The sequence below is a fragment of the Crocuta crocuta genome, unplaced genomic scaffold (assembly GCF_008692635.1).
Source record: "Crocuta crocuta isolate KB4526 unplaced genomic scaffold, BGI_CrCroc_1.0 scaffold367, whole genome shotgun sequence".
In the NCBI taxonomy this organism is placed as follows: domain Eukaryota; kingdom Metazoa; phylum Chordata; class Mammalia; order Carnivora; family Hyaenidae; genus Crocuta; species Crocuta crocuta.
Window position 1 is genome coordinate 3,406,999 of NW_027527936.1, and position 23,793 is coordinate 3,430,791.

The following is a 23,793-nucleotide window of genomic DNA, read 5'->3' on the forward strand; positions in this document are numbered from 1 at the left end:
CCAGCATGGAGCACTCCTCTGGCTCCCCCTTACCGCAGCAGCTGCTGTGGAGAGAGCCCTGCCCCACGCTCTAGACCTGGACCCCAGTCCCAGCCACTTACCCGACACGGGACCCCAGGCAGCTCCGTCCCCTCTCTGGCCCCTTTTCCACTCCTGCTTGCCTGTGAGATCGATCCTAGGTCTGCTGGCCATACTGCTTCACCCACCGGCCTGCCTCATCTTCTCGTTCTCTTTCTGCAGCACCAGCCGGCTGCGGGCCATGGCTGTCCTTGGAACAGATGGTCGTGGCTCCTTCTCCTGCCCTAAAACCAAGACTGATGGGAGCCCCAAGGTAATGCCATCATGTACCTTCACTGATGATGAAACCCGTGAGGCCTCAGGCCTAAGTGTCGCTGAGCTAGCGTCACTGACCCAAAGGCCTCCCCTGCTGGTTCAAGGCTGGTGAATCCCCAACCTTCGCCCCTGAAGCCCGGTATTTCGCCTTTCTTTAGAGCACTGGCTCTTCAGTCACTACCTACCACCTACAGAGGGCACTGCCCGGGGGCATCATCCTCATGGAGCTGGCTTTTCAGGTGAGCAGGAGGAGCAGAGTGGGGAGAGCCAGATCCACCCTGTCTCGCCCTCCTGACCTCATCTTCACCCTCTCTCCAGGGCTGTTACTTCTGTGTCAAACAGTTCGCCCTAGAATGTTCCCGAATCCCCATGGGGCAAGCTGTCAACTCTCAGGTATGTGGTAGGGACAGAGAGAATAGAGGGTCTTGGGCATATTCCACACATCCCCAGTGTGGCCAATAAGAGGAATGCACAGACAGTCTGGTTCACTGGTGATCTGTTGCTGTGGGCTGGCCAACTCAGTGGTCATTCTGGTGTCATGACTGGGCCATCCACCCATCAGTGTCACTGTGTCGATGGTCCGGAGCTGTGGTCAGCCATGGCACTGGAGGCAGAAGGCAGTCCAGCACAGTGGCTGGTCTGGCCCTGACAGGAGCCTGGCACTGTGGTTAAGCCATATCCAGAGATGGTCAACAAGCACATTTGAACATAGTGCGTAATCTGACACACGGGTAGGTCACTGCCAGGGGCAATCCTGGCCTAATCTAGAGCTGGAGACAGCCAGACTTTGTCAGTGTCATCACTAATACTCAGAATGAGGACCAGAGTTCCCAGGCACACAGCATACCCCTGGTACTTACTTATTATTTACGTCCCTGTCGGCAGAGCCCAGTACCCGTGAGAGCAGCACACTCGGGAGTGCTCAGAATGAGTCAGAGGATTGAATGAGGTCAGGGGCTTAAAGCTCTCTGTACTTGAGTTAGTTCAGCTCCTTCAGGTCATCAGGCATGTCACATGAGGGCCTGTACCTTTTTTGTGCCTCTCATTTAGTTTCTGAGATCAAGATCTGACTGGGCCTCGTTAGACTCCTCTTATCTGGAAAGCTCCCGTCTAGCCCATAGATGGTTGCCTTTGACTTGACTGTGGATACCTAGTCCACTCTTCACAAGATAAGGTGATCTAGAAAAGCACAAGGACTTTACCTGCAGGACCCTTCCTGGGCCAAGAGCTCTGAAGGCAGCTGTGGACGAGCAGGTGCGCAGTCAGTGCAGGGCTGTACTGGTGGGGAAGACCTACCCCCGTGACTCTTCTCGAGCTTCTGGTGGCTTCTTTGCCCCTGATTTCCATCCAGCTTGACTCGCTCTGCCCCTACTTGTGTAATCTCTGATCCTACTTAGATTTCTAAATTGTTTTACTGTTGCTGTTGTTTATTAAGTGTGGAGTACTGCTCAGCAGAGAGGAGGGTTTCCCTACTGCTGTACGTGTGAGGAAAGCAATGTGCGTGGGCGTTAAGGAACTGCCTGGGCACATGCTAGTCGGTGGGAGTTTGGGGGCTGGAATCTAGGTGTGTGGGACATGAGCCGTAAGGTAACGCATCATCGTGTGCCTTGCCCAACAGCGACATCAGTGATGTCCCAGACACCAGTGTCCCTGAGCCTTCCTTTCTTCTCTTCCCCTTGTCCACGAGCATCCTGTGACCTTCCTTGGTTGCCTCGCTAGTGCTCATGATAATCATAGTCCTTGGTTATTTCAGTTTATCATAAGGTCTTTTGCTTTACAAAGACCGTTATTTTATGTTCATGTACGTGAGGAAACTGAGGCTGAGAGACCGTGACTCAGCCAAGATCACACAGCTTCCCTGGCCCCTAGGCTATCACTTCTCTGACATCCAGTTATCTCCTTTCCTTGTAACTCCTGTGCCAGTGCCTCTGATGGAATGGTCGTGTAGATTCGGCCATTCCGGTACCGCAGATCCAGCCACTGACACTCTCAGCAATGGTGATCTCCACAAAGAGAAGCACCAGCTCTGTGTCTCTGCCTTCCTTCCTTCCTCCCTCCCTCCGTGGTTCATTCATCCATCCTGCAGATCAATCAGAGGAGGCCCACCCTGGCCTAGCCTTGGCAGGATATCTCAGATGAAGCTTTTACGAATGAGTAGGAGTTAGCCAGATTTGGGGGGCAGGGAGAGCAGCATTCCAGGCAGAGAGAACAAGCAGGTACAAAAGTATGAAGAGAATGAATGTATGATGTGCTGGGAAGAGCAGGGATTTGATGGGAAGGTAAAGCTGGAGAGATGGGAGGGGCCAGGAAAGACTTCCTAATAGTACATGACACACCTGGCCTACCCCGAACACGCTGTTTAAAACTGCAGCTGCTTTACTAGATTTTCCATAACCCCACCTTCTAGCATACTGCAGCCTCATCTATTCTTACCTATCCACTGCTAGAATGCAAGCTCCTTGAAGGTAGGGCTTGCTTGTTTCCCACTGTATCCCCAGCACCTGGAACAGGACCTCCTAAGGCATTGAACAAGTGTTTTTTGCATCAGTGAACCTGTCTCGGACTTTAGTGGAATCTGGGATAGAGTGAAAAGTTCCATCTATCAAAATGATCGTAGTTTCATGGAACAGAGTCAGGATACTGTATGAAAAAGGGAACAGTAATGAGGAGGGCTCCCCACCGATGTTATTCCGGCAGAGGGAATCCCCCTAGGCCCACAGCAACAGGGTGAATTTTGAACTTCCTCTTCCCACGGAAGAGGGAGAGAAACGGGAATGCGCTGGGGAGCCTGCCATCTCCTGACCCAGTCCCCGTCGCCACCTCCGCAGCTGTCCATGCTGTTCACCGAGGAATGCGACAAGGTGCGGGACCTGATGCACGTGCACTCATTCAGCTATGACTTCCACCTGCGCCTGGTGCACCAACATGTGCTGGGCGCCCACCTGGTGCTGCGACACGGCTACCACCTCACCACCTTCCTGCGACACTTCCTGGCCCACCACCCCGATGGGCCCCACTTTGGTCGCAATCACATTTACCAAGGTCGGTGCCCAAGGGCAACCCGGTGAACCAGAAATAGACCACAGGGTGTCTCCAAGCCAGGGCCAATGGGACCACTTCTTGGGGCCAGACCTAGTCTCTGCACCTCCTGTCCCATATTGTTAATCGCCTCAGGTCACTTGGACCCTGTCCCATGTCTCTGGTTTGTGTCTTTATCTTAAGTTCTTCATGCTGCTTCATGTCAAAGTTTAGATCCTGTGTCATGTGTACCCTGCCCTCTGTCCTGAGCCACTTTTGTCCCATCTCGATGTTCCACAGGAGCTCCCCAGAAAACAAGAGCCAGTCCACCTGTCAGTCAGAGCCTCAGGGACTTCTAACCCCCCGCCTCACCCATGCAGTGTGTCTGTCCCAGGCTCAGCGTCTCCTGTAACTTGCCCCTCAGGGACTCTGGAGCTTTCCACACCACTCATTGCTGCCCACCAGCTATACAACTACGTGGCTGACCATGCCAGCTCCTACCACATGAAGCCATTGCGGATGGCCCGGCCAGGAGGCCCAGAACATAACGAATATGCCCTGGTATCCGCGTGGCACAGGTAAAGTGCAAGGGGACACCAGCATGTGATGTGGTGGGGCTGAGGTCGAGGCCATACTAGCAGTAGGGAGACGGGGTCGTCTCGCGTAGGAGGGACGGGGTTTGCCTCATGAGAACCTCAGGCCGGCCTCTCCCCCACCCTCACTGTACAGCTCTGGCTCCTACCTGGACTCTGAGGGACTTCGTCACCAGGATGACTTTGATGTGTCCCTGCTTGTGTGTCACTGTGCCGCACCCTTTGAAGAGCAAGGAGAAGCCGAGCGGCACATTCTGCGGTCAGCAGACCCCCTACCTTGCCTGTGCTCGTTGTCCAGCCTCCCCCGCGCCCCTGCTCTGGGCAGCTCCTGTTGTGATCACCACACTCCTTCCCCCTCCCCACCCCAGGCTGCAGTTCTTCGTGGTGCTCACCAGCCAGCGAGAGCTCTTCCCCAGACTCACTGCCGACATGCGCCGCTTCCGGAAGCCACCCAGACTGCCTCCTGAGCCAGAAACTCCTGGGAGCTCAGCCGGTAGCCCTGGGGAGGCCTCAGGCCTTAGCCTGGCCTCTGGACCAGCTCCCCTGTTTCCCCCACTGGCTACAGAGGTGGGCGTGGCACGGGCACGGCTGGCCCAGCTGGTCCGGCTGGCTGGAGGGCACTGCCGTCGGGACACCCTTTGGAAGCGCCTCTTCTTGCTGGAGCCTCCAGGGCCTGATCGGTTACGGCTAGGGGGGCGCCTGGCCCTGGCCGAGCTGGAGGAGCTGCTAGAAGCAGTCCATGCCAAATCCATTGGGGACATTGACCCCCAGCTGGTAAGCCACTGTGCCCTCTAGAAGGGGCTGGTTTGGATACTAGGAATCCTACCAGCAGCCAGGGTAGAGGGTGCAGAAGTCTCAGGTGGCCCTGGGACAGCAGATCCAGCCCCACGGACCTTCCCCTAGGACTGCTTCCTGTCAATGACGGTCTCCTGGTACCAGAGCCTGATCAAGGTTCTCCTAAGCCGTTTTCCTCAGAGCTGTCGCCATTTCCAGAGCCCAGACTTGGGAACCCAGTACCTGGTAAGTCTCCCTGATCCTCCTCTGAAAGGGGAGACACAGCAGAAGTCCTCATCAGAGAGATGACAAGTGTCCCCCTGAAGCAGCCCTAGCCTAGCCGAACAAGGTCTGCTCTGGAGAGAGGCCTAGATGGAACGGGACCATGTGGACCCACATACAACCCTTCGAGCTCTGACCCTCCACATAGGACTCATGAGAACAGCCTAGAGCTGTCTTCAAAAGCTCACAAAAACACAGACCTTTGGTTAGAGATCCTGAGGGCCAAGCTCTGGAACTTCATCAGTGGTTGGTCTTAGGGGCGGGAGACTGAAGAGGGGGTCCTGATGAGAGCAGTGGTTCTGGGTAGATGTGCAGAAGGCTTCAGAAGTAGAAGTTGGTCCATAGGGTAGTTAGGAGGAACTTGTGGAGGAGGGTGGTTTCAGGGTAGGAAGGGGCATCCAGGGACGTGGACGTGAGTGGGTCTGACTACAGTTTGGCGGGAGGGGGGGGGAGCGGGGGCAGGTAAGCAGATGTGGTGCTCCTGTTGGTGGTGGCAGCACTGAAGCAGGAGCGGCTTTGGGGTAAGGATGACAAGTGGAGTCTGAGGTCATGAAGCCCTCCCAGGACCATATTCTAGAAGGTAATTGGATGCCAGGAAAGAGACCTGGGCAGCATCTACATGAACTGAATGAAGCCTGGGAGTAGGAGGAATCACCTGGAAGAGATTGCAGAACTGAGCATAGGGACAGATAGACATAAGTCCCAGTGGAGATCAAAGAGCTAGAAGACCCAGGACAGGAGGCAGGGAGGGGTCATGTCAAGGGTAGGGAACTCTCCTTCAGTGGTATGCTTCTGTGTGCTGGCTCTGTGTGTGGCCTCTCAGTGTACGACCTCTGAAACCTCCCAGTCAGGCTGACCAGGAGCCAGAGAGGACGAGGACTGAGATTCAGTTTAGAGACAAGGTCCTGGGTGACTGTGGAGTGCAGGTGGGCTCGGGTATGGTGATGGACTCAGGCCTTCCTCAAACGGGTCCCACTTCCAGAATGCCCTCAAGGAAGGGGGATGCTGCCTCAGGCGAGACAGACCCCACTCCCCGTGGCACTTTGTCTTTCACTGCAGGTTGTGCTGAACCAGAAGTTCACGGACTGTTTTGTGCTGGTGTTTCTGGATTCCCACTTGGGAAAGACGGTGAGCCCGGGGGTGAGGGAGGGGCCTTGCGTCAGCCCAGTGGGAGGCTCCGCCCCGAGCCTGCTGAGGTTGGGGAGCCCTGCTTGCCTGTACCCACCCTGCCCTCCACTCACCATGGCACCCCCACCACGTTCCCACAGTCCCTGACAGTGGTTTTCCGAGAGCCCTTCCCGGTACAGCCCCAGGACAGTGAGAGCCCCCCTGCCCAGCTGGTCTCCACCTACCACCACCTGGAGTCTGTCATCAACACAGCTTGCTTCACCCTCTGGACACGACTCCTATGAGGCCCGCACCAGTGAATGCCACCGTTCCCCGAATCCTGGATCTGTGAGACTGCCTGCCTGAAGCAGGACTGACCAGCCCTTCTGAGCCCGGACACTGATGGGCCCCGAAGGCTTTGTGACTAGATCTTAGGGGTCTGAGCCCCAGCCTCACATTAGGAGCCGCCCCCTGAGTGCCCGCCGCCGTTGACCGGCCCAGGGCTCCAGAGGGTCAGGTCAGTTTCCCAAGGTGCCCATTTCCTCTCAGGCCCCTGGACTCTTCCAGAAAGGGGCTCCACCTTCCTGCTCACTTGGTGGAGTCCCAGGAATTCATAGCAGGTAGCAGGTACCCACCCGAGACCTCCTCTGCCTGAATGCTGCCTCCCAAGTCTTTGACTGCTGTCAGCCTCCCTGCTCACATTTTGAGCCCTCTGGTCTTCATTTCCCACTTGAACATCATTGCTGGACGTCGTTATTGAGATAATGACACCTTGGTTCCCATCCAAGCTCTGCTTCTGAAGCCCCTGTGACCACAGGCACACCCTTCGCTCTCGGACCCGTGGTTTCTGGCGTGTTAATGAAGAGGTGGGCTCACAACCCCCCGTCTCCAAGCAACACTGGCACGACGGACTGGAGGACTTGAGTGTGAGCTGTACGTTCCTTCTCAGTAGGAGGGAGGCAACCCAGGGAGACAGAGGGTTAGACACTGTGTGTCCTCCACCCGCCCAATAACACACATAGGAAAGTGTTCGGCCAGTGGTCTTTAATTCAGATCGGGATGCTCGGCACACTGTCCCACAGAGGCACGTGGGTGCAGGGCAGGACCTCACTGGCCAGCCCGGGGGCGGCCCCGCCTATCCCAGTAGGAACGAAGCCACTTCAAGCCCTCTACTGTGTCTCCTGAGGAGAGAGGGAGGCCATGGCATCTCGCCCCATGAGGAGGGAAACAGCCATGTCTGACACCTGTCCCTTCAGAGTTCCGTTCCCCAGGGCCAGGCCCGGAGCCCCAGCCCCCCTCACCTTGAGGCTGGTACTCGCAGCCCACAAAGCCCTTGTAGCCTTCATCCTCCAGCAGCTGGAAGAGATAGGGGAAGTTCAGCTCTCCGGGGCTGTCGGGCTCCCCTCGGCCAGGGACCTGGGCCACCTGCACGTGCCCTGGAGACAGATGTGGCCAGATGTGGGGCCCAGGCTCTAGCTGAGGCCGGAGGGACAGATGCAGGGGGCGGAGGGGGTGGGAGGACAGGGAGTAACACAGGCAAGAAGGGGCAAGGAGATGGGGCGCCTGGGTGGCTCAGTCGGTTAAGCGTCCGACTTTGGCTCAGGTCATGATCTCATGGTTCGTGGGTTCGAGCCCCGCGTCGGGCTCTGTGCTAACAGTCACCTCAGAGCCTGGAGCNCTGTCAGGTTGCCATCCATGATCTGCCAGTGGAACAAGTCCTGGGTAGAGAACGCTACAGTCAGAGACCCTGCAGCGCCCCTTCTCCCACCCCATTCTTCCCAGACGGGGAGAACACGGGCCTTCTGAGAAGCACTCCCTCTCTTCCACTCACCATCTGTAACTGGAGGTTGGGTCTTCCGACCTTCCGTAAGATGGCTGCCGCTGGGGGAGAAACCGGGGAGGGGGCCGTGAGACCCAAAGAGAGCACAAGAATCACAGGGGACTGGAGGGGGCGCAGGGCTACAGTCCTACCCTGCTGGGGCGTGTCCAGGAAGTACTGAGGGTCAGTGACGCGGGTATTGATGGGCTCCAGCAGTCCCACGAGGTTCTCCTAGCATCATGGTGGACCTGTGTCCCGTCAGTCAGTTGCTGCTGAAGCCCTTCCCCCTTCCCTCTGAGCTGGAATAGCCCCCGGCCTTGTGCCTCATCTGCTCTCCCCAATGTGTGCCCCTCTGCACACACGGACATTCATGTAAGTGTGTGTGTCCATTCGTCCTTGGTCTCACCTGAGCCAAGACCCCAGCCGCGTGCCTCAGGTTCTCCAGAAAAACTGTCTCCATTTCACTCCTGACTGCTCCTCGGTCAGCACCCTGGGGTACTCGGCCAGCCATCAGGTGAATCCTGGGGGGAGACAGCACTGGCGGGGGTTGGGGAGTCCATCCTGGAAGCAGGGCCCTCCTTTGGCTCCCTGTGGGCATCTCCTCCAGCCACCCTGCCCCCATCTCCTGTGGGGCCGATCTATCACCTGGCAGTGACGCCCTCACCCCCCGCACCTCACACTCCACTGTCAGCCTGAGGCTGACATTCTGAGGGTCACCCCATCTTTCTGCCTCAGAGACCTCTCACTCTGCTCTCCCTGTCCTGTCTCCTTTCCACTGGTCCTCTCCGCAGGCTGTAAACACGCGTCAGCCTCACTTTCTAAAAATTATTTTGACCCTTTCCCACAAGTATTCCATGCTGCTTGTCTCCACTTCCTGCGTCTGCTCCTTAGATTCTTCCCATCTGCTTTCTGCCCCCAGCACTCACCAGTAATGACCCCTGTTGCCAGTTCCACTTCAGCCCATTTGCCCAGGGCAGGATTGGACGTTTGTTTGATCAGCCCCACAGTGCACCTTCCACCTCCTGTTACCCCCTGATCTCTCTCGGCCACACTCAATTCCAAAAGGTCACATTTCCAGCCTCAGGGACTCTGCTGAGCACACCAAGCTTTCTCTGGTCTCTGGCCACCGTATCCCGGCCTCCAGTGCTCCTTCCATCAACACCCTGCTCAACATCACTACCTGTAAGAAGCTTCCTCTTCTCCCAGACAGGTGCCTACTCTGCTCCCACAGCAGCCAGGAACTGACCCTTGCTCACCTGGATCTCGCCGTAAGTTTACCTGGCTACCTCCCTGGTCAGGCAGCCCCCAGCACAGGATCCCAGGACGAAAGAGTAGCAAACAGGAGAACCACACACGACAGATAAAGTCCAAAGGCAATTGACAAAGGACCAGGACTGGAGCAGTGGAAGGGCCAGTGCGCTCGGACTCCCGAGCCTCTCCGACCTGGCGTCCTTTTCTCCCAGGTCCCTCCCAGGGCCGGGGACCCCTGGGCTCAGAGCACTGAGCTCTGGAGCCCAGGGTGGGGCGGGGTCTTGGAGGAGACTGGGCAAGAAGGGGAGGAGGGGGAGGAGGAGAGAGGGTAGGATACCTGGGACAGCCCAGGGCCCTGGCGTACAGCACTGCCTGCTCCAGCCCCTCTCGGAAGGCCGCCTGCCTCCCGGGAACGGCCCCCAGCCCCATCTCCCCTCTCTCTCGGTCCCCAGGGGAGNACCGCGGATGGTCCAGAAAGCGACGGTTTTCGAGACCGGAGAAGGGGGAAGGCGCGGAGAGAAGAGGGGGCCAAGCGAGAGGAGCTGGGCCCGGGCGTGGGTGGGACAGTCCCCCCAACCGCGCGGGACAGGCGGGGCCTGGGGACCCCTGGGCTCAGAGCACTCAGAGAGGGGCGAGAGCCCAGGTAAAATCGAGGACCGTGAACTTGAACAGGTTCTTAGCATTTTCCCTCATTATAAAAACTGTATCTGTTCTTTACGCCGTTTGAGAGCTACAAGACCAAATCGGGAGAATTTAAATCCCCAGTCATCGTGCCACTGACCCATTAACTCTCCCTTACAGATTAAGAAATAAACAGGTGCAGGTTTTTTTCTTGGGAAACTTCTGATCACTGATCATACTGTACATACAGTTTTTATGGTCTGCTTTTTTATTTAATATGATTTTGTGAGCATTTCCCCCTTCTTCAATATCCTTCAAAATCCTGCATTCGCTGGTCATTGTCACATACCCAGGCAGCCCAGAATTCATCCTTTATTGGTTGATGGTCATTGGGCTTTTTCAGTATTGGGGTGTGTGTGTGTGTGTGTGTGTGTGTGTGTGTGCTGTAAAAGTACTTTAATTCACCTTGTGCTTCCATCTCTGAATCTTTTTCTTAGGTTCTTTGAGGTGTCCATTACAGTCTTTGCCCGCCCAAAGTCTTGGCGCCAGTCTTTGCACTGAGGGGCTGTGGACGGCCTGTTCCCCCTTATCCCTAGCTAATTGGGCCACAGAAAGACATCTAATCCAAGGGCAGCCAATGCTTCCTCTGGCCAAAGACCCATCACTTGCCTAGTTTTGGATGATGATCTGGCCAATCAGATTCTCTTCCTCAAGGTTCAAATGAGAAAGTACTGAGAAAGTCGACTAAGAGGTGGTCTTGCCAGAAGATGATTGTGGCTGTAGAAACAAAGTGAGCAAGAGTCAGGTGGAAAGCTAGCTCAGAGAGGGGGGTAAGCAAGCCCTAGAGCACCATGGGTAGAAGTAGCGCCTTGAGATCCTCTGTGTAGAGTTCCCCTGGCTAGCCAACCTCACATCTGTGGGGGGACTGGTCACTTCTCAAGCTGGGATGTTGACACTTTCCTGGGCTTCTGTGTCTGTAGTCTCTTCATGTTTCTTGAGATAATTCAAATGCGTTTATTTCATCCTCAGTAACCCAGATCATTGGACAGATTCACATGATCAGCAAATAGGTGGTTAAGGTCTTGATACTCTGCTAAAGTGCTTCTAAAAAATGTACGTTTATCGGGCACCTGGGTGGCTCAGTTGGTTAAGCATCTGACTTCAGTCAGGTCATGATCTCACAGTGCATAAGTTCCAGCCCCACACTGGGCTCTGTGCTGACAGCTCAGAGCCTGGATCCTGCTTCAGGTTCTATCTTCCTCTCTCTCTGCCCCTCTCCTGCTCTTGATCTGTCTCTCGAAACTAAACAAACGTTAACAAAATAATAAAAATATATTAAAAAATACATTTGAAAAATATCTTTTAATCTAAGTTTAGGGGCTTCTGGATGGCTCAGTTGGTTAAGGGCTGGACTCTTGATTTCTGCTCAGGTCATGATCTCATAGCTCATGGGTTCAAGCCCCGTGCTGGGTTCAGCGTGGAGCCTGCTTGGGATTCTCTCTCCTTCTCTCTCTCTGCGCTTCCTCCCTCCCTTAAAATAAATAAACTTAAAAAAATATGTAAGTTTATACTCCAACAATACGTGAGTGGAAGTCACCTTGGTCTGTTTTTTATGTTAGTTTTGACAGAAGGGAGCTCCAAGTGCAACATTAGGGGCCCCCAGCTTCCACTGTCTGTTCTATCACTTGCGTCCATCGCAAGTCAGGCCCACTCAGACTCCTGGGATACAGGAGTTAATCCTAGTGGCGAGCAAGTTCTGTTTCTTCAGCTCTCCCTCTTAGAACAGACTGCCACCAGCTATTACTGATCACCTGATTTCTTGCCCATTTGCAGCTGGTGTTATACTTGGAACTTGGACTTGTCCTGAAACGTGTTTCTTGGGTATAGTCCAATCAGGATATGACCTCACTAAGTTTAACATTTTAATCAACCCCAGCTTCAGCATGTTTACGGTCCGATGTTGACCATGTAGAATAACATCTAAGGAGAGTAATTCCTTTTTAACATTTCAGTGTAACACTTTTCTGAGTATGTAAAAAGCACCACCTGTCGGGGTCTTTACCAGGAAGAAATTCTGTCCAATATCAGTGGTCCACTCCTTCTTTGCATGTATACCATTTAGGGCAGCAGAGATGATGTATAAACTAGAGGTGTATGACTTCCTTTCTCCCCAATTCTCTTTAACACCTTCATATAATACATCAAAATAAACATAAAAGGAGTAAAGTGCCCATGAAAATTATTTTCTTTATTCACCATTTGACTTTCTACCATATACCATTTTGCAACATAGGCCTTACACTAAGTTATTATTACAAACCTTGACTCTATGCATTTAACTTTTAACCAGAGAATTTACTATGACAGTGAGTTAAGTGACAGTGAGCAAATAGTTACGTAGATGAATATCTGAGGGTGGAGTTCAGAGTCTTGTTTGATCACTGGATTGCACTTGCCAATGTGGTTAAAAAATTATACACACATGCACACACACAACTCACGTGAAATGCAAATCAAAACCTTAATGAAATTAATTTTATACCTTCCAGGTTGGCAAAAACACTTTTTTAAATGTTTATTTATTTGGAGAGAGAGCAAGCAAGCAGGAGAGGGGCAGAGAGAGGGGGATGGAGGATCTGAAGCGGATTCCAAGCTGACATCAAAGAACCCAGTTTGGGGCTTGACCTTGACAACCCCCATGACCTGAGCCAAAGTCGGACGCTTAACCAACTGAGCCACCCAGGCGTCCCCAGGTTGGCAAAAAATATTCAGTCAGACATTATCAAATACTGGATTGGATTTGGAACAACTGAAACATTTATTCACTGCTGGTGGACATGTGAATCACTACAATCACTTTGGAAAACAACCTGGATTATCTCTTAAGGCTGAACCTTCATATACATTTGAGCCCACAGTTCCTTTCCCGGATATACCCCCTGAAGAAATGTTTGCACAAGTGTACCAGGAAACCAGTGATGTTCGTAGCTGCACTATTTATGTAGCAAAAACCCAAAACTAACCCAAGTGTCCACTAATACGTGTACATGTGAGTTGCAGGTTAGCCGTCCAGTGTTGTATCTAAAAGTGAAGAGAAAGCTGGTGGCTTGAATAATAAAATTGAGTTTGCTCTTGTATTCGAGTGATCTATGAAGAGCTTGGTGAAGTTTAGTCCAAATTCAAAACATCAGTGTGAACACATTAGCTGGATACTTCTCAGAAGCATAATCTTGAGTGAAAGAAGCAAAATACCTAGAGTGTGATCCCATTCATATAAAATCAAAAGCAGGAAAAACCAAAAAAATATCTTGGGTAAGGCTACAAGCATCTGTGGTAAAACTGTGAAGAAGAGCAAGTGAATAATGATCACAATATGCAGGATGATGGTGCGCCCAGACGGGGAGGGGAGAGGGGAGCACTGGAGGCTTCGGAAGTAATGGCCATCCCCTTTCTCTTACACTGGCTGAGATGGTCATACATCTACACACCTCCATCTTATCACTATTCTTTATATCTCACATATATTTTATAAATATCATTTTGTATCTGTTTCAGATTTAATAAAAATAAATTTTTAAAAAACTTCTCTAAGCATGGGGCGCCTGGGTGGTTCAGTCGGGTGGGCATCCAACTTCGGCTCAGGTCATGATCTCGTGGTCTGTGAGTTCGAGCCCAGCGTCAGACTCTGTGCTGACTGGAGTCTGCTTCGGATTCTGTGTCTTCCCCCCTCTCTCTCTGCCCCTTCCCTGATCACACTCTGTCTCTCTCTCTCTCTCAAAAATAAACATTAAAAAAAACCCTTCTGTAAGCATTACTGCCACCTGTTAGCACATTTTATATTAACATCCTTCTGGTAGTATCATCAGAATCTCAAGGCTTTTTCTTTTTTATTTTTATGTATTTATTTATTTTGAGAGAGAGAGTGTATGAGCGGGAGAAGGGCAGAGAGAGAGAACCCCAAACAGGCTCCACACTGTCAGCGCAGAGCCCAACACAAGGCTTAATCCCACCAACTCTGAGATCATGACCTGAGTTGAAACCTCAAGTCAGATGTTTAACCGACTGAGCCACCCAGGCGCCCATCAAGGCTTTTGCTACAGACTCAGCTTGTTTGTAATAGACCACAATCACCACTTTTTGGATTCAGTGCGTCAGTGCTCTGTGCGGTGGTCTTTTATTGTATTATGTGCTTAGAACCTCTGGTAGACAGCCTGTAAAATGGCCCCCCAATGATGTCTGCCTCCAAGTCTTCACACCCTCTCTCCTTGAATGTGGGCTGGACCTAGCAACTTACTTCTAACAAACAGAATACAGCAAAGTGGTACAATGTCACCTCAGAGATTAGCTTATAAACAGGCTGTGGCTTCTGTCTTGGGTGTTCTCTCTCACTCTTCTCCTCACTCGCTCTGAGGAAAATCAGCTGCCATATTGTGAGCTGCCTTATGGAAAGACCAATGAGTCAAGGGACTAATGTCTCTGGCTAACAGCCAGCAAGGACCCGAGGCCTCCCAACAGCCATGTGAGTGAGCATGGAAGAAAACCTGCTGCCATTAAGCCTAAAGACTGTACCTTGAATGAAATCTTAATTGCAGCCTTGTGACAGATAAGGTTTGAGTCAGAGATACTAGCTAAGCTACGCCTAGATTCCTGACCTATAGAAACTCTTTGATATTTGTTGTTTTAAGACACTGAGTTTTGAGGTAATTTGTTAGCAGCAATAGATAACAAATAAAGGATGGCTTTCTTCTTCTGGGATAAGTTCCTTGGTTTGGCGGGACCATTTTTACCACTTCTTCACCTTAAGGTATAAATGGGTGCTGCCATTTTTTTTTTATATGATTCTTTCCTCCAAGTCACAGTGATTTGGTTAATCAATAGGCACCTGTCCCAAGTTGGATCAACCATATAACCTGTTATAGGCATTGTAGGTCACCTACCCAACTTCTATTCCCTCTTTTCTCCTTCCTAATAAAACCATAGTTCCTGGGGACAGTCAGCCAGAGAGAATAAAGCTAACATACAGACCAAAGTAGCAAAGAAAAACCAAGAGGCCTTATGTTCAGCACACTTGGAAACTCTGTAAGGGAATCAACCAGGCTGGCCTTTTTACTTCGTCTTAACTCTTTCTAAAAACAAGATGTCCCAGAACTAACTTGCTTTTTTCATCCCAAGAGCCAGCATAGTGCACATTTCAGGAAATACTTGGTTCTCTGGGCACGGGGGCTATGTATTTATATCATTTTCTAAATTTATATAAGTTCGTATAGTCTGTGGCAGAGTCTTTATCTTTCAAAGTCATGAGTTTACACTGATGTTTTTTATTTCACCCAATCTTGGTTAAGCTCTTTCCTACCTGGTTCAAAAACAAGAGCATCTCCATTTCTATTTAACTTTTTTTTTTTTTTTTTTTAATTTATTTCTAGGAGAGAGAGAGAGACAGCATGAGCAGGGGAGGGTCAGAGAGAGAGGGAGTCACAGACTGAAACAGGCTCCAGGCTCCGAGCTGACAGTCAGCACAGAGCCCGACGCGGGGCTCGAACCCACGAACCGCGAGATCATGACCTAAGCGAAAGTCGGACGCTTAACCGACTAAGCCACCCAGGCGCCCCTTCATATCACTTTTATACAAGCGTGGTCAGATTGGGTTCATATATCATGTTATATATTTTCACATCCAATCACATGTTCAGTTACAGCTGCCTAGATTTAAGAATATCAATATTCAGGAGCACCTGGGTGGCTCAGTCGGTTAAGCGTCCGACGTCGACTCATGCCATGATCTCATGGCTTGTGGGTTCGAACCCCACGTCAGGCTTTGTGCTGACAGCTAGCTCAGAGCCTGGAACGTATTTCAGATTCTGTGTCTCCCTCTCTCTCTGACCCTCCCCTGCTCATGCTGTTTCTCTCTGTCAGAAATAAATTTTAAAAAAACATTAAAAAAAGAATATCAATATTCAAGTGTTACTCTATTATTATTATTTTCTGAGCCATTGAATCTGTATTGCTAAGGCTTTGGAATTTAACTTTCCTGCTTTACTCAGTATGCCAGCAATAGTCCATATCACATGGATTCATGATTGCTTGTAACGGTTTCAGGAAGGAAACTAAGTCTTTGGTAAAATTTTTCTTTCATAGTTTTCCATTGTATCCAAGCACATTGTAGAGAAATATCCGTGGTACATCTACATTAGGATTCTATCACTAAAATTTCAGCATATTTAAATAGAATCATCTCATACACACAGTACATTGAATAACATCATTATACAAAACAGCATTGAATCATTTTATGAAACTTGTTTGCATGAATGATCATATAATATTCCTGGAAGAGTATTATAATATTTGCTGTTTCATGTTATAGACCCTTATCTTTCAAAGGGGATTCCTATAACTGGCCCTTTGGTTTCTATTCTTTTTTTCTTTAAGTTGATTTATTTATTTTGAAAGAGAGCACGCAAGTTGGGAAGGGTCAGAGAGAGAAAGAGTCCCAAGCAGTCTCCACACTGCCAGTGCAGAGGTCTCGAACTCACAAACTGAGATCATGACCTGATCCAAAGTCAGACACTTAACCAACTGAGCCATCCAGGTGTCCCTAGTTCTATTCTATTACTAGTGGTTGGATCACATCTAGACACTCTTCTTGTGCCCTTCTCTTACACATGCATGCTATTAGTAACACACCAGGCCTTGATAGTCTTAACTAATTACACACCCATCCACATGCAAATTTTAAACTTGGTTAGGGGCACCTGGGTGGCACAGTCAGTTGAGCATCCGACTTCGGCTCAGGTCATGAGCTCAAGGTTCGTGAGTTCGAGCCCTGCTTCAGATTCTGTCGCTCTCTCTCTCTCTCTGCCCCTCCCCCACTCATGCTCTGTCTCTCAAAAATGAATAAACATCAAAAATAAATAAATAAATAAATATAAATTTGGTTAAATACAACAAGTGTATATGTGACTCAAAGGGTGCAGGTGTGAATATTCAAAAAGGTGTTTTTTACATTTGGAATTTTGAGAAATCTCAGGAACTCTGACTACAAAATCCTATCCTTCCCTTGTTTAATTTTTAATTTTTACAGACATGAATTCTACTCATGGTGTTACGTGCATGTTTTCTGCAGTTTGTTCATTTCCAGTATATATCCAATATATGTAGGAAGTCATTTTTTAGGAAAATATGAATAAACTCAGTCTATCTTACTGTTTTCTTCCCCTTTCTTTGGCCATTCTTTCAACTGCATTTGATTCCAGAATATGAAGTTATTGTTGTTGTTTTTTTTAAGATTTCATTATTAGGTAATCTCCACACCCAACATGGGGCTCAAACTCAACCCATAGATTAAGAGTCACATGCTCAAGGTGCCTGGGTAGCTCAGTGGGTTAAGTATCTGACTCTTTATCTCAGCTCCGGTCATGATCTCCTGGTTTAGGAGTTCAAGTCCCTCATTGGTCTCTGTGCTGACAGCGTGGAGCCTGCTTGCGGTTCTTTCTGTCCCTCTCTCTGCTCCTCCCCACTCGCATGCATGCACTCTTGCTCCCAAAAATAAATAAACTTAAAAAAAAAAAAGAGTCACATGCTCTATCAACTGAGCCAGCCAGGCACCCCAAAATATGAATTATTTTTTTGTTTTTCTGTTTTCATTTAAGTAATCCCTACATGTCACACGGGGCTTGAGCTCATGACCATGAGATCAAGAGTCACATGTGCTTCCAACTGAGCCTGCCAGGTGCCCCCAAATATGAAGATTTTTATCATTCCCCTCTTGATGGACTAGATTTCCTCCAAATCACAATTACAAACAATCAGCCTCCTTGTATATGTTTTTTTTTTTTTGCATGTCTGCAAATATGAATATTTTTCCAGCATCTATCCCGTAAGTGGACTTTCGGGGTCAGAGGACATGTACATTTAAAGCCCTAGTTCACCACTAACGCCTCTTCGAAGGGCTTTCTCAATTTACATTCCTTCTAAGAATCTGTTAGAGTACCTGTTCCTCTCCATCTTCATCAACACTGAAGAATATCAGTGTTTATTAAGATTCTTGCCAACCTGAAAGGGAGGAAACATCTTAAAAAATCAAGTCCTTGATTATCACGGAGATCAAACATCTTTCCAGATGTTTATTTGCCATGACTGTCCCCTCTTCTGTGACTTGTTTATTGATAGCCCCTGTCCCCTTCTCAACTGGATTCTCAGTGCTCTAATGCATCAATTTGTAGGTGTTCTTTATAGAAAGTCCAGATAGTATGTCTTCAGCTTCTTTGCTTATCTTTCACTTTATTTAAAGCAACATTTGCTGTGCAGAGTGATGGAGGAGTCCTGCCTTTCATCGAGCTCCCTGTTCATGTGTGAAAGGAGACCTGCCCTCCATGGGGAGGGCTGCGGGGCTCCTGCCCCACCCTCTCTGTCGTCCCCATTGGAAGGGGTGACTCACATGCTTGGTAACTTGGGCCCGAAAGAGGAGCCAAAATGCTCAGCTCAGTCTCTTCCTCCCTGGTCTCTGTGAGAAAGCACATATCCCGCGTTGCCCAGGCCACAAGTGTCCCAGGGCGGGCCCTCACAGGGCTGACCTCCAGCAAACCGGCTTGCCCGGCAGACCTACGCCATATTGTCCGGCATCGCCGTGGTAGTCATAAAAGTAATGTTTGTATCTCCATCTGTCACACACTCCTGCGTCTATCTCTTGATAGGTCCTTGTATCGGTCAGAGTCCAAACAGAAAACAGATGGCACATTCAAATTACGATCATTCAAGAGATTTTTTAAAAAGGCACTATTAGGAAGGTGTGGGCAGGGCATCAGGGAGACACCTGGGACAGTGCAGCAACCTAGTGCTAGTACTGGAGGACCTGTCATCATCCCTCGGCCAGAAAAGGTGAAGGGTTTGGGGGTGTGGTGACTCAAATCCAGAGGAAAGGTCATATAGAGATAACTGCTTTCCAAGGAGAGAAGCCCTCAGTTGAAGGTCACTGACAGCCTGAAGCAACCTGCAGAGTGAAAGGCTGAGAAATAGATACCCTGACCTTACTCTCCCTCCCTCTTCAAATCTCCAGCTCCAGACAGGTAAACCAAAGATGACCAGAGAACAAAGGGAACCCACTGATGCAATCAACAGAGACCTGCCTCCTTGGACAGGGAGCAGGGAGGAAACAAGCTCTGGAGCAACAGAAAGTGTATCTGGCCCAGTTCATCTCTTTTCCTCCCTTGGGATACATGCTTATCCTTCATCTGAGTGAAAAACTCGTGTCGCAGTCAACGGGATGCACCAAATCCCATTGGCTACTGTTTTACCGTGAGACAATCTCAATCTCACGTCATCCCTCCTGAAAGCTAAAGCTTTATTACCACTGATGTTCTTTGGATAAGGAATCAGGTGAAAGTGAGGAGCATGTGTCAGCAGAATTCGGAAATGGCCTCTCAAATTCCTGCTCCCTGATGTATACACACCTTATTTCAGATATTCAGTCAAACACTAAGCTAGGTACTGCTATAAAGGGATTTTGCAGATGTAATTAAGGTCCCAAGCCAGTTTTGAAAGGGGGATTGTCCTGGGTGAGCCTGACCTAATCAGGTGAGTTCTTGAAACTATGAGGGCTCTTCTTGGAGAAAATCTGGATATATGGAGGTCTCGAGCCTATGGCCACAGGGAACTGAATTCTGCCACAACCACGTGCACCTGAAAAAGGACCCTGAGCTCCCGATGCAAATGCTGCCCAACACTGATATTAGCCTTTTGAGCTGAGAACTCAGGCAGGCATGGCAAACATGGTGACTTCTGACCTCCAGAATGTGAGCTAATGATAACTCGTCGGGTAGCCATAGAAACCAAACGGGGCAAACAATAAAGTCACATCAGCACAGCTGTTACTGTCCACATGATTGTAGCTGATAGTAGGGCCCAAATCATATCCCAGCAGTCTGCTCCCAATGCTCCATCCAAGTTCGCTTTGTCCTCCTCCAGCACCTCAGTGGGGTGCGCTTCCCTACCTGGTGCAATGACTCGTACCTTCCTTCCTGTAGGAGCTCTGTTCTCAGTTTTCCACTGACCAGAGCCTTGCCGCAAGAGAAGAAAAGAGGTGCCCTGAACAAAGTCTTCCTTGCCCCCCGCTGGTCAGCAACACAGTTTCCCCCTGGTGATCAGGAACAGTTACCCCAGCTCAGCTGGAGAACCTTTTCCCTGGCTGTTTAGTGACCTGAGGAACTTAAACTGAGCAAAGTACATGTCGCCGTCTAGTGCATTAGCACCAGGGCCATGCTTCCTGGTGGAAGAATTACTACTGTGGATGGTAGAACCTTCAGATCCACCGAAGCCTATGGTTCTTCTTTTTTTTTTTAATATTTTATTTATTTTTGAGAGAGAGTGGGGGAGGGGCAGAAAGAGAGAGGAAGACACAGAATCCAAAGCAGACTCCAGGCTCTGAGCTGTCAGCACAGAGCCTGAGGCAGGGGCTCGGACTCATGAACCGCGAGATCATGACCTGAGCTGAGGCCGGACGCTCAACCGACTGAGCCACTCAGGCGCCCCTGAAGCCTATGGTTCTGAGGATGGAAAGCAAAAAGGGCTTCCAGTGAGTGATTAGGTCTAATAGCAAGGGGACTACTGGCCCTGTGTTCTCTGAACCATGCCTCCTGACTCAGGAGGAGATGGCTCATATACTGACCTCTGGTTTAAAGCACATGCTCTTTTTTTCAGTATACTTATTTATTTATTTTTTTTTTAGTAAGCTACAGCCAATGTGGGGCTTGAACTCACAACCTAGAGATCAAGAGTTGCATGCTTTTCCAACTGAACTAGCCAGGTGCCCCAAAGTATATGCTCTTTGGAAGGTGTTTTCTTCCCACTGGTGCATAACTGAGCTTTTAGAAATCTACTCCTGGGGCACCTGGGTGGCTCATTGGGGTAAGCATTTGACTCGATTTCAGCTCAAGTCACGATCCTGGGGTTGTGGGATCAAGCCCACGTTGGGCTCCATGCTGGGAGTGGAGAATGCTCAGGATTCTCTTTCTCTTTCCTCTGCCCCTCCCCCATTCAAATGCATGTGCATGCACTCTCTCTCTAAAAAATAAAAACAAAAGTGTTTTTAATTTAAAAAAAGAGATCCACTTCATCCTTCTCTCCAGCTACTCAATTCTAGGCAATAAGCCACGTGGTGATACCAGTGAATTTCATGGACATGCACCAACTGCTACGCTCCTTATGCTGTAGAAGGCATCTCCGTATTGGAGGTGATGTGTTTGATACCTCGGTGAAGGCTAAGGCATTCCAGAAGTCTGCAAATGATGCCAGAAGAAGCACTTCAGGCAGAGAAGACAAATAAACAGAGTACGAATTTAACCCATAAGAGCCAAGCTCTGCTCCCTCTAAGAGGGAGTTGTCCAAGGGGGCGGCCTCCCAGCCAGGGGAATCTTTCTTTGTAATGCAAAATTCAAGAGGCAGCAACCTGCCTTTCACCCTAGAAGGAGGTCCCAGGCCTCCAGAAATGTCACCCGTGTGGTAAGGCTCTCGGCCTCAGGCGCACACACACATCTTACAAAGGCGTCTAGGGCGCTAAGCACTTCCCACTCTCCAGGCCCAGTGAGCAAAGCACCATCGGTGGAATGAATCATGGTGACATCCTGTAGGACATCAAGTTGACTGAGACTTCGCGTGATCTTACGGCAGGACAAGGAGACACAGCAGAACAATTGACACCCATAAGCCCATGAGTCAGGGCCACAGTGTGGCCTACGTTGGTTGCTCTCCAACCAACGCTACCAAAAAGCTGCTTTGCAAATGCTGTCCTGCTCGTATACTGGTTTTCAGTGTGCAAGTTAGTCCAATACAAGCTACCTTTCATTGCCTTTTATTACATTTAGGTGTTTTCCTTAGTTACGCTGTAAAATATAGAATGTTTTCAAAAGGGTATGTTTAACATATATGTAAGCATTAAAATTAAAAAATAAAATATAATAATGAGGTTAGGAAACAGAATAAGAACAGAACCTTTGAAGTTTTTTAAAAAATTTTTTAAATGTTTATTTTTGAGAGAGAGAGAGAGACAGACAGAGCATGAGCGGGGGTGGGGGGACGGGGGGAGAGAGGGGGACACAAAATCTGAAGCAGGCTCCAGGCTCTGAGCTGTCAGCACAGAGCCCAAATTAGGGCTCAAACCCACAAGCAGCAAGAACATGACCTAAGCTGAAGTCGGACGCTTAACCAACTGAGCCACTTAGGCATTCTGAACCTTTGAGGTTTTTTATGTGCCCCTCTCCCTGAACCCAAAGGTAACCACTCTCCCAAACAGGTGTTGATCATTTCAGTGCTTTTCTTTATAGTTTTATAATATATATTAATTTTTTTAATGTTTATATTTATTTGTGAGAGACAGAGCATGAGCAGGGGAGGGGCAGAGACACAGGGAGACATAGGATCCAAAGCAAGCTCCAGGCTCTGAGCTGTCAGCACAGAGCCCGACGTGGGGCTTGAACCCACTAACTGTGAGATCACGACCTGAGCCAAAGTCCGACACTTAACCGACTGAACCATCCAGGTGCCCCAGTGCTATTCTTATGGTTTTTTATTTAGAGAAAGAGAGTTTGAGTGAGTGGGGGGAGGGGCAGAGAGAGGTGAGAGAGAATCCCAAGCAGGTTCCATCCTGTGAGGTCAGAGCCTGAGACCATGAGAGACCATGAGATCTTGACCTGAGCTGAAGCCAAGAGTTGGACACTTAACTGACTGAGCCACCCAGCACTCCAATAGTTTTATTATATGTATTTTAACCTGTAATATTATATATTATGCTATACATTGTTTAGTTTAGCCTGTGTTGTGAAATTATATTGTATGTTTTCTTTTGGGATTTGCTTTCTATCCCTGACATTAATGTCTGAGACTCATTCTTGCTAATGCGTGTTGCTAGTTCATTTTTGCTGCTATGTTATGTTGTATTAAGCAGTATTACATTGTATGCGTGTATTGCAGTTTATTTGTTCTCCGGTTGATGGATATTTGAGTTTCCAGTTTTCCATAATTATGAGTAAAGCTGCTATAAACATTTGCATATAGATTTTAGTGCAAACCCAAGTTTTCATTTTCCTTGGGAAAATATCTAGGCATGTGATTGCTGAATGACATGTTAAGTGTATGTTTAACTTTGTGAGACACTGCCAAATTGGTTCCCAGAGCGGCTCTGCCTTTTCAGCAAACTCACCGACGCCCTGTGAGAGTCCCAGCTGCTCCATCTTGCCATCAGCACTTACTATTGTCACCTCTGGTTTCCTGGCTCGGTTAGCCAGCCTGACAGATGGGTGGTGGTGTCCGGCACTATTTTTCTTTGCTCTTCCCTAAGACCTAATGACGTTGAGCATCTTTTCATTTGCTCATTTCCTATCCAAATATCTTTTTGAGTGAAGTGTCTGTTAAAAATATTTGTCTATTTGTAAATTGAGCTATTTTGTTATTACTGAGTTTTGAGAGCTTTTTTTATGTATTCTAGAAACATATCCTTTATCAGATATGTGTTTTGCAAATATTTCCTCCCAGTCTGTGACTTGACTTTTCATTCTTCAACATTCTTCAACAGTGCCTTCCACAGAGCAGGAATGTTTGATTTTGATGAAGGCTAATTTATTTTTTTAATGAAAGTTTTTATTTCTCTTTTTAAAAAAGTGAATCATGCTTTTGGCATCATCTATTTAAAAAAAAGCCAGGACACAATAAATTTTCTTTCATGTTTTCTTCAAGAAGTTTTATAGTTGTAGGTTTTACATTGAGCCTACAATCCGTTTTGAGCTCATTTTTGTATATAGTGAAAGGTGTGCGTCAGAGTTCAGTTTTTGCATGTGAATGTTCAAGTGGTCCAGCGCTGTTTTTTGAAAATATCATCCTTTCTCCACATTTGCATTTGCATCTTTGTAAAAAAACAAATTGATGGAGCGCTTGGGTGGCTTAGTCAGTTAAGCGTCTGACTTTCGCTTAGGTCATGATCTCGCGGTTCGCGGGTTCGAGCCCCAC

General features: G+C 49.0%; 2 protein-coding genes across 2 annotated transcripts in view; one reads left to right on the top strand and one right to left on the bottom strand.

Annotated features, from left to right (window-relative positions):
• The window catches only part of SZT2 (SZT2 subunit of KICSTOR complex), a 51,628-nt gene extending 44,490 nt beyond the window's left edge, over positions 1-7,138 (top strand). Inside the window, exons 63-72 of the mRNA XM_077752035.1 lie at positions 241-331; positions 492-572; positions 652-726; positions 3,162-3,375; positions 3,776-3,929; positions 4,081-4,203; positions 4,313-4,718; positions 4,848-4,964; positions 6,060-6,128; positions 6,269-7,138. Coding sequence (XP_077608161.1) covers positions 241-331; positions 492-572; positions 652-726; positions 3,162-3,375; positions 3,776-3,929; positions 4,081-4,203; positions 4,313-4,718; positions 4,848-4,964; positions 6,060-6,128; positions 6,269-6,412 — 1,474 coding nt within the window. The 3' untranslated portion in view covers positions 6,413-7,138. The remainder of the gene's footprint in view (positions 1-240; positions 332-491; positions 573-651; positions 727-3,161; positions 3,376-3,775; positions 3,930-4,080; positions 4,204-4,312; positions 4,719-4,847; positions 4,965-6,059; positions 6,129-6,268) is intronic.
• HYI (hydroxypyruvate isomerase (putative)) lies at positions 7,132-23,021 on the bottom strand. Its single transcript, XM_077752181.1, is given in 8 exon segments — positions 7,132-7,288; positions 7,409-7,543; positions 7,741-7,825; positions 7,939-7,988; positions 8,079-8,157; positions 8,333-8,447; positions 9,515-9,719; positions 22,991-23,021. Coding segments are annotated over 8 exon segments (774 nt in total). The 3' UTR covers positions 7,132-7,214.
• Positions 23,022-23,793: the final 772 nt, after the last annotated feature.